Source organism: Vanellus vanellus (genome assembly GCF_965231255.1).
Source record: "Vanellus vanellus genome assembly, chromosome: 7".
NCBI lineage: Eukaryota > Metazoa > Chordata > Aves > Charadriiformes > Charadriidae > Vanellus > Vanellus vanellus.
Window position 1 is genome coordinate 22,763,605 of NC_138912.1, and position 17,722 is coordinate 22,781,326.

Here is a 17,722-nt window from a genome sequence, read left to right on the forward strand (position 1 = left end):
CCACCCCCAAAATATATGAAAACTCAGATTTAGGTTCCTCCTGACTCCCACCACTGAACCCAATATTTAGCTACAAAACTTTCTACTGCGAAGGGAAACATTTCTTAGTCATCTTCTGTGTAACTCTGCGTAAGTCTGTGAGTCTCCAGCTACTGTATTTCCAAACTATCCCGACCATAGATAGACAAAGGATAAAAGAATGGTAAATGCATCTCCAAATGTTCTGTTCAGCTTCTTTTGGACCAAATAGCATTAATGGCAGAGAAGAACTAAAGCTACATTAAGTGTATGAACCAACATGGAAAACTGAGAAGGGTCCCATTTAAGCTAGTTTCTCAGGGTTTCTATGACTGGTCCAAAACTGACAATCTGCAAGCCTACAATTTCTTTAGAAGCATTTTCTGGGGGAACTAGCAGGGACTAACACATTTCGTAATGCAGTTCAGCCCCACTCATCCCCCATTAGCAAATACTGTGCTGGGAACCATATCTAATTTCAGTAGAAACATGGCCAAAGATCTTGAAAATGTACAGCAGTCTCCTTCAAAAAAGCCTGAGAGCGCACTGAACTCTGTGGCCCTGTACCAAGCAACAAAGCTCAGAGATTCACCTTGAGCAAAACTGTTTAAGGCATGCTGGATCAAGAGACTCCTCAGGTATGCTGCTACATCTATAACCAAGATCAACAGCTAGGACACACAACGCTTGAGCCTTCAGAGAGCAATCTACACTTTTTATGTTTCTTTTCTTCAGTTTTTCACCGCCATACAGGACTCAAATCTTGCCCATGCCCTCCCACTCCCTTTCTTCAGAGGATGCCGTGATGGTGCCTTAGGTGGCACTCACCAAGACACCGAATGCTGCAGTAAAACAAGGGTCTCTCCCTCTCAAGCCTGGCCCAGCTGCAGCCACAACACTACAAAGCAATCGCTGCATGCATTGTCCCCAAAAGCCATGCTGTGGTAAATGAGTGGAGGGAGATTTGCTGCACACAACTATCTCTCATGTGGTGTTTACAAGAGAAGGAAGAGGGGAGTAAGGTAAGAAGTGAGAAGGGGAGAGAGACCTTCAGGTTCTTAAAGAGCAATACCCTCTCTAATTGGTTCAGGGCTTTGGGCTGTTCCCCACTACTTAGCTCCAGTTTGTTGAGGAGACATGAAGAGATCTGTGAAAGATAGGCAAATGCATGGTTTAAACAAAGCAAAATAAACCCAAAGAGAAGAATAACCTGGCAGGGTGCAAGGCTGCAGGGCAGATTTCTGGCATGCACAGCAAAGAGACAGTACAAGGTAACTGCGCAGATCAGACACAAGACAGAGCATCACTTAACCAGCTGGGAGCAGCCATCACATGATAAGGGTAGCCTTCCTAAATTCAAATTCACCTTCACTTTACACCTTCTGTACACAGATCATGACAATTTCTGATACCTGCAGTACATTAGCCTGAACTCCTTTAGCTTTCCTTAGGCCAAGCTAACATCATCACAAATCTTGCCACTTTTCTCCCACAGCAAGGGAAACAAGCAGTCATTAGGTTACTACAAAAGAAGTAAAGCCCCAAGCTAGTTTCAGATTCCTACAAGTAAACATTCAGTTTCTCAAAACACTGCTATACTGGCTCCGAAATGTACGTTTACCCAATGTTGCCACTTTTCTCAACTAATTAAAAATAAAAACAGAGTGGAAGTTCTTCCCATCCTGTTGCTCTCAACAATAGAATCCTGTACCTTTACTGATATTCTTCATATGGAGTATAAAGAATATATATGTATAGAAGTATACATGGAGTTCCTCAAGTGAACCTCCTTCCACCTAAGAAATCATTACATAAATAATCATGTAAGGTCACATTTACAGCATTTGCCATACCAAATCCAGCTGCTAATAACCTCACTGTAAAGAGGGAGATGGTGGTGTTGAACAAACCTGGACTCTCCACCCTCAAAAAATCATGTATTTCAGGAAAGGGAGAAAAAGAAGTCTACTTTGATTTGGCTGCTAATAGAGATGGCATTGCCCATGTGAACTAAGCTTTTTGCTACAGAATGCTGCCCCTTCTAGAAGCCATCAAAGCTTTTTCTACAATAGCCCAATTTCATAATCCTTTCATGCTGTTTCACCAGCCTCAAAAAGTTTCCTTTGTACATAGGGAGAACTGGACAAATGCATCCTGAGAGCTCAGTATTAGACCCGCAGTGAATGAAGAAAGATGAGAAAAAAGCTGGTAAGAGAGCAGAAGACAGCAAATGTTCAGATGACACCACCATCAGGTCCTGTAACTTGCTGGGGTTTTCTAGCCTACAGCAGCTGATGGCTGTTCCCAGAATCTAGACTGAATCACTTAGGCAGCACTATCATTAACAAGATTCACTACTGGACTACGTGGGCTTAATCCCACAGAATTAATGAAGCTATGTCCATTTATGTGGTTAAACGTGCTCTTTCAGTGAACTAGAGACTTGCAGGGATGAAGAAACACAATGTGAAAACAAACAATATAGAGATGAGCGCAAGCCTGAGACAAGAGCAGAACAGCCACCACAGTGCTGAGTCTTACTTTCTTCATGTTCGTTCCCATGTAGCTTTTAGGCTCTTCTTTAAACTGAGGCAACCTGAAAGACAAAGAACAAGCCAAAATATACAAGCTTTCTTGGGTTAACAAAAAGGGGGAAAAATAGACTGGTCTTTTCAGTCATGCTGCAGATACTAGAAAACCCAAATTAGGTTTTCTTCACAAAAAGAGCTGCTTTTAGTTTCTTTTGCTGCCAAAATCTGTTGGAGAAAAAAAAACCCAAGTATAGATACGAGGTGCTCTGCATGCGATTAATGCTAATGGCAGTTTTGCTATATTGATTTTCATTGTTAATGGTCATGCAAGTACAGTTTCTTTTCCTTCAGTGTATGTTTTCAGCAGTGAACTAATTAGATTGGTTCAAAACAGGTTTATCCGATGCTGCTAAAAACAGCTGTTGAGCCAGAGTGTCATCCACACCAGGACTCTTGCAGCGTACATGTTATTACTAGTCATGGCAACTCTTTTCATTAACTCTGTAGAAACCCCGGGAGTTATCCTCTATTCTGCATCATATAAACACAATTATGGTGCACAGCGGATCTAAGTTTAAGCGGAATGCTCTGAGCTAAGCAGTCCCTGCCGCAGATGTAAAGGAGATAGACTGCTCTCACCTGTGCAACCAAATCACAAATGCACACAGCTCTACAACTCCACACACCCTGCTCTCCCTTCTGTTCCTTCACGACAGTTCTATCTTTGCTTGCTGAAGGGATAAAAGCTTTGCAGGACAGCTTTGGCCGTTTCTTTTTCTGGAAAGAAAGATGGCCAAACCACCCCTGCAGTTGCTGTCTCTGCCTTGCTTCTCTATCCCAATGTCCACAGGCACAGATGGTGGCACTGTCTCTAAGCCTTATCAAGAGGAACAGAGGGGAGGATGCACAGTAAGTAATGAATAAGCACTAAGTAAGATTCACATACGCATTCGGAGAAAAAGTAATGCGGTCTCTTCTCTTTGGAGAGATTGATTCTGACCTTCCCCACATTCATCCAGTGCACTCCATGACACAGGATGCAGAGGAAAAAAAAAACAACCCTGAGAACCCACTAGAACTGAGTGTGACAAGCTGCCAGTATTACTCCAATCCTTTCCTACTAAAAGTATTTATATGTCTGCACATTTCCTTTTTACAATACCCAGAGAAAGTCTACGATTACTTCACTATCTGGAGAAACAGTTTTGAAGTTAAATAACCAACCTGAGTTTAAAAGAAGTAATCTTAATTACCTGAAGGGTGCTGAAAAGGGGAGAACATTTGTCCAAGATGTATGATCTCAAGAGTTTAAAATTCTCTTTCATATGTGAGGTCAAAGCACTCAGCTTGAAATCAACATATGACTATTCAATACCATTTCTATTCTCTCTCCTGAAGAGAGCTATATTTTTAGAGCCCTTTTTTCTTTTTTTTTTTTTTTTTGAGTCAAGTTTGCATTCTTTGTCCTCAAACTCTTTCCCTATCCTAAAGCTCTTCATTACTTGGCTGTCCATCTCTCCTCAAAGGACACCTTAAACCAAGCAACCATCGCTGTCTCTGTCTCCATGCAGTCTGACGGGTCAGCCCAAGAGAAAAGTGCCAAATCCTCCATCCCCTTCCACCTCTAAATAATGACCATTTTGGATGATTTTTCTGAGGGCCCTTAAGTGGAAGTGTGGAATCTTTCTGTCCTTAGAGGGCCATCTTGGCAATGCTGAGGCAAACACAAGCAGGTTTACCTTGTGAAGAGCAGCTGCACCATGTCGACCAGAGTGTGCTCTGCAGATTTTCTCAATAACTCTGTGAAGACAAAAACAAATAACACAGGTGTCATTACTCAGTGTGATATTATCAAGAGGCTTCTTCAAGCAGACTCCCCTCCGAGCCTTGTTTACAGAGATTACGGCAAATTTATTAAAACCAGCTCCAACACCGCATTACTGCAAATGGGCATATAATCACAAGGTGGCGCCACAAAGCTGGGGAAAAAGAGCAGTCAAAAGTTGTACAGTGAACTCCTAACAAATTTAACATGAAGTTGTAGAAAGACACAATAATATCAAGCTCAGGAGCTTTCCACGGCTGCATGTTCTACAATAGAACTAGTTAATGCTGAGGAAACCCGATCATTTCTTAACTGCAGAAGTATGAACAAACCTACCGCTGAGTCTCATTTCAAAGCATATGCGGAAACAGGACTGCATGATCTCACACACTGATTCATTGGTGAGGTGGGCTCCCACTGGAGTGAGCAGCAAGGTCCTCAAAACCTGCAAAGAACAGCACGTGTATGTCCCACAGTACAATGACACTTGCATGCATCTCCGAGAGAAGGCTGGCTTCCTCAAGAAGGACTGCCAGGAGCAGAAAACCTAACTGTCTTCCAGGAGTCATTTCAAACTGAATGCTGTGCTCAAGAAACAGACAGATTAGGAGACAAGAATGATCCCCCAACCCACTTCTAAAAGAGGCCTGATATGCTGCATGCTACCCAATATTTAAATTCAGTAACTGGCTATCTGCTTAAGAGTACAGAGACCAAAGAGGTGTATAGTTCATAGGTTTGTCTCTACAAATAATTTTTCTCAAAAACAAGTTGGAGAGCTCCATACGCTTAATTTACCCCTCACTAACACAGACCATGCACAAGGTAGGATTATCAACACTACCACATTATCAGGCCCTCAATTTAAAAATCATTTCATTTAAGCTTTTAATTATTTTCATTTGGAAAAGCTTTTACCACAGGTATATGAGCCATCTGTTTAAAAATAAAGTCTGTCACTAAGCTCCTACAGAGTCAAAACATTGCTCCCTCCTCTTCATCTCCATGTAACAGGATATGTTCCACAATGGGCAGCAACCATTATGGTAGTTACCATTTCTCTCCACTTACCTGCAGGATTTTCATCAAGACAACTTCATCGCTCGCATGATCCGTGCCCACAAATCGGGCATGAGTGACAGCATCTGCCATGTTCTCCATCCCCTCTGCTGTGCCCTCATGGCTGGGATCTGAGTAACAGAATAAAAATATATGACAGGGAAAGGCCACCTACAGCTTACCACCTCTGTGGGGAGACATCTACACAGAGATACTTTGTTGCCATCTGCTTCCTTAATTTGTGTGACTCGGAGTGTGTTGACCCTACAAGAGTGAAACTCACCTCCCAGGAACAGAAAGAGTTTAAAACTCGGAGCTTTCAGAAAGACTTTATCAAGAGTCTATTTACAGTTGTGAAAAGATGTAACCTAGCAAATAAAAGAATTACAATTCCGTTGTTACCGACTTCATATTTTTTTAGACGTTAATTTGTAAGGCTATGTCCTGTTCCCTACAATACAGCACCATCAGCTGTTAAATGCATCCAGCTCCCCCCTGGGAATGAAGAGAAAACAGCTCTTAAACATAGGGAACCTCAAATTTACTCCCACGAGGAGAAAATGCCAAACAGGTTCCACTAGATTGAGAAGGAAAAATTGTCTCTTGTTCTACATCCCTCCCAAGGAGTAGGAGCCGGGGAAGGAATGGACCAGTGGCTTTCCCCAGAGACAACAGCAGACAGCCACGACCACAGTTTAGACATTGGACTTGCAGGCCTCCCACTTCAATCATTCATCAAGGCTCCTTCTCTCTGTTTCAGTCTTCTGTAGCTACAAACAATGGTGCAGTTGAGAGAATGTTTAGGACGGGATTGTTGCTAGTAACCGTATCTCGTGCCACATTACACTGGCTTCAGAAAAGCTGCCTCTGGCTTTGATTTCATTCTCACTTAAACAATACGGCACTGGGCAAGAATCTTGTTACCTTCCTACCTAAACAGTCATTAGGAAAGAAAGGAGACAACCTAAACACTAGTTAATACCTCATTAATTGGCAATGGGGCCTCTTGAACTCCAGCAAGAATGAAGCTGACAGAAGAACCAAGGAAGACCTTGTGTACTTTCCAGAGGAGCTTTGCAGACTCTCTCTTTGACTCCAGTTGTGTTCACACCTAGGAGGGGCTAAGCCCTAGGCATTAGAGTAAGCTGCCCTTATTGTGGCCCAAAGAGAGCAGCCTCCACCACACTGCGGCGATGCTGAGGGTCAGCAGAGTAAGAAACTTCTTGCAGCTGCACAAAACTGAAATGGCATCAATGTACTTCAGAATCCTATAAATCTGCATAGGAACAGCACTTCTCTGCCACCTCTTACACAGCCCTATTAAGAGCAGAGCTTGCCTACTTTTGATGTAGTTGTCTCTCACACACCCCCCCACCCTCCAATCTTGCATAATCAAGAGTTAGTTCCTCTCCTGGTTTGCTAGTCAAACCTCACTGAGCTATCAAGGAGACTTTTCTAAGACCAGTTAGCCATTTTTTTTTTTTAACTGCTTCAGCAGCAGCACTCAACAGGATACCAAACCCTGATAACTAGGAAGCATTAGGGAAGAGCCCTGGCTGTCAAAGGCTGTTCTCTGTGTACCTCCGATAATGGCTTATAATCCAGATAGAAGCTACCGCTCTTCTACCAGAAGCAATAAAATCAGCCATATGTCAGTACCCTGTGTATTCTTATTCAAAAGAATAGCTTAAACCACCAATGGTGATACAGGAGCATTCTAAATTGTCTCGACTAAATCAGGTAAAGACCAGTGGTGTTACACTGCCAGCACCTATGTTAGCATTACTGTTAACCAGCTTTAACAACTACAGTGGAAAGCAGCTAAGTGGGCATCAAGAGGAAAAAGCTGCTTGCTGCAGAAAAGGCTCCCACAGGCAGAACACACCAGTAGATGCGAGTTGCTGTAGGCTTAGGGATATATTTAGTCATAGTTATGGATAAATAGTCTGTGTGAAAAGGAAATACAAGCAAGTTGTGCATATGCTTCTTTAACAGACCTACAACTACTGCTTTGCTGTTCTAGCCCCTACCTTCAACACTAATAAACACACCTCTCTCCCAACACACATCACGCCTGACTACTTCAGTCCTGCCTCCCTGGAACAGCTCTACAAATTCAGGTCAATTTATAAAGCCTCTTGAGTTCAATTAAAAGCACATATACTTCTACTTTGCAGAAACAAGATACAGAAAAGATCAACCCGCTTCTTTGTTCCCTTGTGAGAAAATAGTACAGAAAGATACGTCAATGCCTGCTCAGAATCGCTAACAAAAATAAGTTAGTGTGAAGAAAAATATCAGTTTGAAAATTGCCACCTACAATGCAAAGATCCGGAGACCCCATCTAGACTTACACATTTCATGTGGGGTGTACTCTCACAAGTGGGCAAAAGAACAAGCAGAAAGCAGAAAAACCCAGGTTCTCAACCAGCAGGGAAATCCAGGAAAGCCAGAAGCCTGCTCAGTAACACCTTTAGTGGAACTAAAATAAATCACCAAGGAAACAGAGAAAGTAGAAGGAAGAACAACCTTTAAAATCCCTGAACAGCAAGTCCTCTCACTGGAAGCTGAGCAACAGCTATTCACTTACAGATATGTAGTTTTCAGGAATACCAGGGAAAGTTAACTTTAGAAATGAAGCCAGAAGCTGCTGCGGACAAACTGTGATAATAAAAAGAGCACATACCTTTTCTCAGGAAAATACAACAAATACAATTCTGAAATTCAGCCACTAGTCTTCCTATAGCTAAGGTTTGAGCTCATCGAAAAGGCTGCAGCTAACTAGCGCAAAACTGCTGAGTAAGGCAATAACTAATCTGAGGGATAAAAATTATTAAGAGTTTAGAATTGTTGCTCAGTTTTCTTGTACTTTAAATACTACTGCGTAATTTCTTGACTATGACTCTTGAAACAGTAGTACATATTTCAGAGCAGAGGATAAACCCTGTAAGGTTAACTGTTCCTACCAAAACACACATGGTGGATATCAAGTTGTTTTATCTACCCGAGCTGTGGTTGCACGCTGTACCATTAGTGAACTGTTGCATCCAACAATCTCAGAACAGATTTTTACAATTCAGACTACTAGAGAACAGAAGTGTCAAAGGCTACTCAAGAATTACTATTTTCTAACTGGTTTTAAAATATACCCCTCAGCAATACTGGCCTGAAAAGCAGACAGATCTTCTATCACAGGTCAGCAGGTGGTTAAGAAAAACAGTGTGACAGCACAAGGATTAGCAACCAGTTTTTAACAACGGTAATTGTCAGAAGAGTTTGGCCCTTTCACTGCCCACTGGTTTTTGACCCAGTGTGTACAGCAAAAGCCATCCACTCACAAAACAGATGCAGCTAACGACGCTTCCGAAAAAACTGCTGGATCCCCCTGTCAATTATGCAGCCCCAAAATGCACCACAAGTATCAGCTGCGCTGAAATTTCCCCACTGTGGTTATGCCGGAGCCCTTCCTTCTTGTTTCATACAGTTTGAAACAGGTTCATATATTAAGGACAGTTTTAAGCTTTTCCCATTTTTAGGCAGACTTTAGACTACCTTTAGTCTTATATTACAAAGAGAAATATAAGACCAAAAAGCTTTAGCTTAACATCACAACCCTAGCCAGATGTTCAGTCCGCACCACTAATCCCAGCATCCCTGGTATCTGGAGCAGCACAAAGGACAAGGCCGCTGTGAATGTCACCTGAAGCAGCAACAGAGGCCTTAGATTACAGGTTCTGCTCCACAACAAGTGTGAGGCAGAGGGTCTTTTCCACTGTCTACTACAAAGAAACACACTCACCAATAGTTACAGGGATGCGTCCTTGCTGGAGTGACCTAATTAATATTCTACACAACAAGCAGCCAGAGAAAGGCTACAAATTCTTAACCGCTTTTTTTCCTGTTCCTGCCTCACATCAAGTATTTGTAGCCAGTTGCGCATGCAGAGATTTGTCTGGATATGTGATACCAGCCTGATGTTCTGATCCCACCCAGGCCTTAAAAGCACAGAATGAAGAATGGACTCTTCTTCTATGTTGAAACTAACGTATTTCGCGTTATTGCTTAGTCCTTCAGAGGGACGTGTTTTACAGGCTTATTTATTAAGATTTCTTTATTGTCCTATGAAGTGACATTAATATTGTATAATTTTAGTTATTTTTGCCACTTAACTACACACAACACTGCCCACTAATTGACGTCTTAACACACTAAATTTCCACCAAACTCTTAAAACAAATTTCCTGCAAGTCCCCATTTTTGTTCATTTTAATGTTGGGTCTTTCCCACAAAAGTGGTCTGCATCTACATAGATCTTCAAGTCCCTTCTTTCTCTATCTTCCCTCATGCTAACTCCAAAGAACAAAATATTGAAAACGACAGCGCCAAAAATTCAACAGTGTTCACTTACAATGTAAAGGAGGAAAAGAGCTGAGAAATCTGAACTTGGGGGGAGGAAAATAGGTAAAATAATTTTCTCCAAGTCAGACTATGTATAAACAAACACAGATAAGTTTTGTAATTCACACAGGTATGATCAGAAAGTACTAACAGAATTTACACAGAAAAATCAAGCACCACTAACAACAGGATGACACACTGAAGGCAGACAGAACGCCAGCTAATGAGTTACTCCGAGCCAGCTGAGCCATGGGAACTGACCACACGCGCATTATTAGTCTTTCACAAATAGAAAGGAGAATGCGCACATTTGAAAGTCTGGGCAGCAGCAAAACTGTCTCTGCCATGACAATTGTGACAAGTGAAGAGTACTGGCACACCACTGGACAGGGTCTGGGACCAGGCAAAAAAACATCCTCACCCTAGAGCAGAAATATTAGTCCACAAACCTAAATAAACTCTGCTGTGTTCATGTATATTACAACACTGTAATCCAGGCTGGTAGTCTCCCCTCCCTGGCCCTTTTGCTCTGATTGCATTAAAAAGCAGTTGGTGACCACCCCAGTCCAGCAGCAGGCTGTAAGCACATGCCACAGTCAGGGCAGACTAGAAGCTTTGCTCCGTTTCCAGCCATTGCTGTAGTGCCGTGAAAGACCAGCAGGTATGATACTAAGAAACCACAGATGCCTATTTCCCCAGCGTTAATGGCAATTTTCTTATTTCCCCAATCTCCTCATTAAGACTGCAAGCAAGTATCCTGGCCAATGACACGTCTCAAGGAGATGCATTTGGCTGGCGTTTTGGTAAATCCCAGGAAGCCATATAACATACCTATTAGTGCATACGAGAGGAACTTATTCACAGAGGTGAGGGCCAATCCAGTTATGGGGCCTGTAGTGTCTTCAGAACGGATTACTTCCAGGAAAGGCCGAAGAAAGACGTTGGGTTCAATTTCAGATAGCTCTGTTAAAATAAAAATAATTTAAAAGAGACATTAAATTAGACTTGATTCATTAGGATTCACTTTCTCTTTAAGGATCTACAGCCAGCTTATTCTCAGAGGAAAGAGGCCCGCAATGGCTTAGTTTCAGAAGGGTGGTGGGAAAGTCAGGGTTACTTTTAAATATATGTGTGTGTGTGTGTGTGTGTGTGTGTGTGTGTGTGTGTGTGTATACACACTTTTATGTACATATTTTTAAAAGCAATAGTTTGTGAAGTTCACTTTCTTATGATCTTCAATACAACCTTCTGGAGCCTTCTAAACCAACTCCTATTACAAGAACACCATAAACACCACAGAGCCACTACTGCCTAAATTCATGCTTTACCTAATTAGCAGATACGGCTGCATTTTCCTAGTACTCCTGGAACTGTGTGACCACATGAACTATATAGAGCCTGCCCCTCCTTTCGCCACTTCTGCAACATCCTTCTACAGGTACAGCCTCATACTGATCACGTGCATAGTACAAATACACAAGCAGGTTAGCTGGATCTCTTGAAGCTCTTTGCCTGAATACAAATTGCATTTCTGCAACACTAGAAGTTTGCTTGGCAAAGACAAGAAAAACCCAGAAGATAAACAAATTTAAAAACTCTTCTGTCTTGTTCTCGGAATAGCTGTATAAGCCTCTCGAGCAAAGGAGAAAAAAGGGCACTCTTCTGTACTTGCTGCTTTGGACAGCAAGTATCCTCTCTAAAGCTGCAATACGAGAAGGCAGATGCACTGAGCTGTTGAACTGGAGAAAGAACAACTAACGAGCTCCCTAAACTTTTCAAGATGATCAATGGAAGCCTTAGGAATCAAAAAGAAATACAGAAAAGAATAGCCAAAACTAAGGAAAGTGACTCTCCCCCCGCTGCCCAAGAACCACCAAAAAAACCCAAAACAAAACCAAAAAAATACCACAAGGAATCAAAGTAAGAGGAACCCTGAGGATGATTTAGGAGAAAAAGCATTAAAAAGCAGGTGAAGACAACCACAATACAGCCAGTACACAGGCAAAGAAGAGTGTATTAAAAGTGACTTAGCTAATTCTGAGACCAGAAATATTTAAGTACAAACACTTGCCTCAACTTGCTGAAACCTATATTTTATTCCTAATAAAAATTAACCAGTCTAATAGCTAATAGTCTCACAGGAACACTGGCATTTATATTCTTGATGATCCGATATTGCACTTATCTGTTATATGAGCTTCTTTGAGGCGGGGGAGAAAAAAAACCCTGTAATTCCTGAATCCTTAGACAAGCTGCTGTTTTTCTATCTACCAATATAACTCAATTATTTCACTTTTTTTTAAAAAAAAAAAAAAAAGAAAAATCCAAACCCTCCTGAATCTAAGATAAGTGAAATTCCTTTCTATCATAGTTCCTACTGAAAAGCCTTAAGTACCAAAATAAAAAGTCTATCAGAAAGTGTGTAAATGCAAGTGTGACAAATTATGGTGAGGTAGCAAAGGAGGAAGAACAATGCAGGGGGTTTTGTTTTAAATACTTAAGACCACGGAGAACAACATCAAAGTGCTGTTTTGCTGTTAACCAAAGCAAAACTGCAATTAAAAAAGGAACTTTGGGAATCATTATGCAGCCTCTTACCTTTCAGCCACCAGTTCAAATCAGGCCAACACCACTAACTTGTGAGAGGTTAAAAGGAACGTGATGATTCAATCTTTTTGGCTTAAGAACAACTCCCCCAACTTGTCAGATAATATCCTGGTGTGACATTACAATTGTGTCACCTCTCAATAGCTCATGGAAATGCAGAGGATCATAAGACATGCTTTCATCAATGTTTATTTAAGTATGCTTTAGAGAGCACTTGTCTGGTTACAAGCACTTGGACAACATTAAATATAGTAAGACTACTAAGGATCAACACTCAAACCCTTCTTCCCCAAAACTGATCCTTTCTATAGAACAGTCAGCACCTAATCAATCCATCATAATCCTGTCATCTCCTCCAGCCTCCTTCAATCCAGCGAGCCCCAGGATGGAAAAGCTGCACCTTGATCAGCAAGAAAAATGGGACTTAAGCAGACATACATAGCTGCACCAGTAGAATGAGATGATGAAGACAAACTTGCCGGCAGAGGATACACAGGATGTCGCACTCTCCATTAATCTATTTTCAGGACAACAAACAGATGTTATCTTTAGAAAGGTGGGGGGAAGTTTCATTTTTTTTCTTTCAATAAAAGTTGTGAATCTTGATGTTGTTAAAGATTAGACTCCCCTGCAGTCTAACCGAAATTCCCAACTTACATGAAGATCCCAAAATGGCTTGTCATAATTAGGATTTAACTTCGGCACATACTGTTGATTACACAGCAACTCTGGCCAGCTTCCCTGATATTCAGAGACTCTAGCTTTTATGGTAACACAGCATTTTACATTAAGCTCTCTGAAACTGACCCTGTACATTGTAAAAATATTTCAGACTGGATAGTTGGTGCTGTGTTATTGAAAAAAAACTTTTAAAATACACTAACAAGAGCAGCATATTTTTAGTGCAAGCCTCACCCACTAAAGGAATACTGTCTGAAAGATCTAAATTTCAGTGAAACACCAATCACATTGTTAATTGTTTGCATTTGAGGAGTATCCACTTGATTACTACAATGAGCTCTTCTTACCAGCGGCATTTGCAGGCATTGAGGACTTACAGGGGTCTCCAGCTCCCTTTTCAAAGCAGAACTCAATCTCAGCAGCAGCGCTTGCTTCAATAGGAAGATTTGGAGCACAGAAAAACACTCATATTATAGCTATTCTTGCTATATCCTGTCTTGAAGCAGAATACTCAGCTAGAATATCAGTTCAGTACCTGAGAGTGGCACTAAAGCTACTTGGAAGTTTTTAACCAAGTAAAAATTTTGCAAACAAGTCAGTAAGTCAAAGATCAATCCTTCTCATTTAACTCAATCCTGTTGAGCTCAGTGAAGTTAGTTCAGTAGCTCTCTCCCTGAAAGGCTTTCATAGCCTTATATACCAAACGTGGCAGTGTCCAGAAACATCCTGCCAGGCCTTCCAGATCAATTACTACAACTGCAAGGTGCACTCCGTGCTACCTTTTACTGCTAGAACTCAAGCTTGATCTAGAGCACAGAAGAGTAGGAACTGAATAATGCTCTTTTCGCAATACTTTGGTAGAGGTAGGACCATAGTCTTTAAAGGGAATTGTTCTGCCCAGTAAGTTCATGAAAGAGATACTACGTACAGTCTGGATCTTTCTTGGCACCTAACTGTAAAAGCAATGGTCTCCTGAAAATATCTAAAAACCTCAGAAAGGGCAGCAAAATCAATTATAATTTTAATAATTCCTTTGCCAAAACAAAGGCTATATAAAGTAAATACTGAATGTTTGGAAGTACATACTTGAACTTTTATAAAAGCTTTCCAAAAAACGCAGCTCTGGTTTTTCAACTCTCTGGTTGTTCCTCTGCCAGATTCAAGTTCAGGCACTACAAGTAAGGAATCCATAACCAGTGAGAGACCAGAGAACGGCTGACAGAGATGCTTCTCCAAGTATATTTCCTAGCAAGAGACATTTCTCAATGTCTGAACTAGAAAACATAGGACAGTTCTCTGCTTAGGTAACTACTTTAAACTCTGAGGGGAAAAAAACAAACAAACAAACAAACAAAAAAACCCACCAACTCTGCAAGCATTACCTCAGCATAGGGTATTACAAAGGGAAATAATATCTTAAGCAGCCTATCAGAAAGCCAACTCTTCAAGGCTGGCAATTTTAATATGAGGAGGGAATTCCTTTGAGACCACAGTGCTTTCCTTCATTCATCCTATGGATTACTTGCGCTTAGACACGCATCTCTATAAAGATATTTAAACAACTAATTCATGTTTAAGCACCTAACTCCCAATTCAGCAATCCCATCCAGCCATTCTGGCACTTTAGCAAACAAGCTGCATCAGACCTCCAGCACCCCCTTTCTCCTGAAGTAGAGAAGCAGGTTCCCCTCGGAAGAGGTTTCTTATTGTTAGCACACTGTTGGCACATTCCTGATCTAAAACGCTCACATAAGCTGCTTTCTCTGGCAGTTCAACTCTTCACTCCTGAATGACTCTTATCAGGATCGGCTATGCGTTCCGAATCAGAGTAAATGAACAAGAAAAAATTGTTTATGACAAGTTATTTCAACATCATTTGTCCCCAGGACAGGCAACTGCAACCCAAACCACATGACCTGGACTCCTCTTATGCAGCAGCTGTTGGCCTTTGACGCCCAGCCTTCAGAAGCTGTCTCAATTGTATCCCACGCACCTCTCCAATGCAGACGAGCTCAGACAAGAGCAATGCTTCAAGCATGTGCCATTACGTTCCCTGCTTACGTACTGAACTGTACAATGAACAGGCATTCTCTTTTCTTCTTAAGGCGAGAAAAAGACAAAGATAACACCGTAACAGAACGGAAATCCAACTTTTCAGTACTCCTGCTGGGGAGCTCAATGAGTTTATGCCACAGAAAATTGAGGTACCAGTAAGTGCTTCCTTGCTCACCCTCAAAAACACTTTCTGCAGACACTGCCTTTCCAGCCGACATGACATTATATGCTCTTTATTCTCAGTTCACTCACCAAACCATTTTGTCTTCTCACCCAAGGGTTAGAAGTCCCTACAGTCTCTCTCAGCAAGTTAGAGAGAAGAAAAGTTCCAAGGAAAAAGGACGAAATTGTACTTACTTTTTAAAACCATCTAAAAATACTGAGCAGCCGTACTCTTCAGATTTTCAAAAACATTTCTGAAGTCTTAACTGCTGGAATAAGCACTGGCTTAATCTCACCCAGCTCAAAATGCAGGATCGCTGAGAAAGGAGAAATCCCTTTGAGTTAGTCCTGTGATTATCTGTTAGTTAATTTAGAGATTAGCAAATCCAGCAAAGAGAAATACAGCAAATTTATTCCTCTAAAAATCTGCGGAAATTGAATTAGTTTTACGTAGAGTCAGTTAGCTAACAGCCACAGAACAGTATATGCATAGCGGTTCTAGGTCCCTTGGCAAAACTACAATTTCAGCAGCTCTACAGCTGATGAGCGGAGGAGGCGCGTTTCACCACTCCAAAAACAAATTCTCCAGACTGACTGGAACACATACCTCCCTGCACCTGCAATGAAAGACATGCCCTGACTTCTTGTAGGTCTGAAGTTTAGTCCAACATTTAACTCCGGTTCACTCATAGCCAATTAATGTAGGGTAACAAGTGTACAAAAGCTAAGCTAGATGATCCGCATTCATTCACTCCTGAATGTATGTTCCCCTCTGCAGAGTCCTGGTTTCAAGTGAAAAGAATCTCTGCCATCTCTCCCCTAAAGGGTTTTTTGTTGTTTTGGTCTTGTTTTTCTTGCAAGGTCTAGGCCAGCCCTTGCCACACAGTGCAATGCGTAGCACATTTCTAGAGATTTTTTTACCTGAAATGAGAACAGATTGCTACTTATGGAGTCTGACTTGGCAGCTAATGTGATCAGAGAAATCTCTAGTCCTACTTCCTGAAAATAATGATGGCAATGTCCACTACACTTGATAAATAAAAGGTCACCAGAAAGAGTAGCCACCCGACATTCCCTACAGGTTCCTCAAAATATCATTGTCTTATCCCAATCTAAGCTCTTAATAGATACAGAGAACTGGATTCTGACAGCCAGGGAGAAGCTGAGGAGCCAGGAGCCTACATCCTAGCTTCCAGAACGCATAAATACTGCAAGCTATTTTAAAAGGCTGCTGGGATTGCACAACACAGCATACAAGCTCACTGTGGGGATGTGTGGCAGCAAGCTTCGTGTACCTCTGAAATCAACACTTCACTGTACTGTTACCAAAAGCTTTACATAGGATGGAAGTAATCAGAGGCCCCAAATTAGGGGTATTCAAGCCAATGAAGGAGAAGCGAGAACTGACTGCTACCCTTTTCAGTATGCCTGTGAAATAAACTCTTCAAAGCTAATTCCCTGTGAATTAAAGTGGTCATTCAGGGGCCCAGGCCCACCATATCAAGAGGGAACCAGTGCCATTCACAGCCACACATGAATGCAAGGCTAGAATTACAAATGCAGTTTGACAGGGGGAACCCAGAGCTGTCAAGCCTGTTCTGTTTGCCTAATTTCATTACAATAGCACAAATGCTTTCATTTGTCACACTCCAGCTTCATGTGTTTATCTCCCTTTCATTAAACATGACTTTAACAAATGATTGTTCTATAGCGCCAAGATCTCAAACGCCCCTCAGAACTGAGATTTTTATTTTTGGGAAGGATGACAAAATGCATACTGAGCATTTGACTCCTGATATCCTCTGGTCAGGATGGTGTATACTCAACTGAAATACTGTCTCCTATAGGAATTATTTACATCTACCAGCAAAGCATAAGCACTGACAGTCCCCCCAGTATTAGCCATCAGTGGTTTCATCTGATGCCATGCTTCGAATTCAGCTGTTCTGACTGCCCATTAAAAATCCCTCAGCATTTTTTCATAAGCAGGTACCTGCTAGAGTATCTTCAGACAAAATTACACTGAAAACTCCAGCTGGGTCTCCACTGTTATTCCAAGTGCTTTTCACCCAGCTGTAGTATTCTCTTCCAGAGGGAGTGGTATTATGAGAAGTAGAAGATACTCACTTCATTCACGAGGAAAACAAATGCCATCAACAGGCAGTATGAAGCTACACAAAGTGCAAGCTTTCATGGTTTCTATCCAGATGGACTTAAAGTACAGACACAACTACTCACTTCTTGCATTTTTAACGCCAGTCATACGGATTGCTGAATGTAGAAACAAATTAAGTTGTTGGGATAGCAGCTTATTTCAAAAGTTAAAATTGTTTAATTCTGCCCTTAATTTTTAGCACTGAGGAGACAGCAGAGATGGGAATAATTA

At 41.5% G+C, this 17,722-nt stretch overlaps 1 protein-coding gene across 1 annotated transcript in view; it reads right to left on the bottom strand.

The window, feature by feature from the left end:
- The window catches only part of GBF1 (golgi brefeldin A resistant guanine nucleotide exchange factor 1), a 103,844-nt gene that overhangs the window by 35,582 nt on the left and 50,540 nt on the right, over positions 1–17,722 (bottom strand). Inside the window, exons 3-8 of the mRNA XM_082486076.1 lie at positions 10,663–10,794; positions 5,446–5,564; positions 4,711–4,819; positions 4,289–4,349; positions 2,560–2,614; positions 1,067–1,165 (exon numbers count right to left, since the gene is read on the bottom strand). Coding sequence (XP_082342202.1) covers positions 1,067–1,165; positions 2,560–2,614; positions 4,289–4,349; positions 4,711–4,819; positions 5,446–5,564; positions 10,663–10,794 — 575 coding nt within the window. The remainder of the gene's footprint in view (positions 1–1,066; positions 1,166–2,559; positions 2,615–4,288; positions 4,350–4,710; positions 4,820–5,445; positions 5,565–10,662; positions 10,795–17,722) is intronic.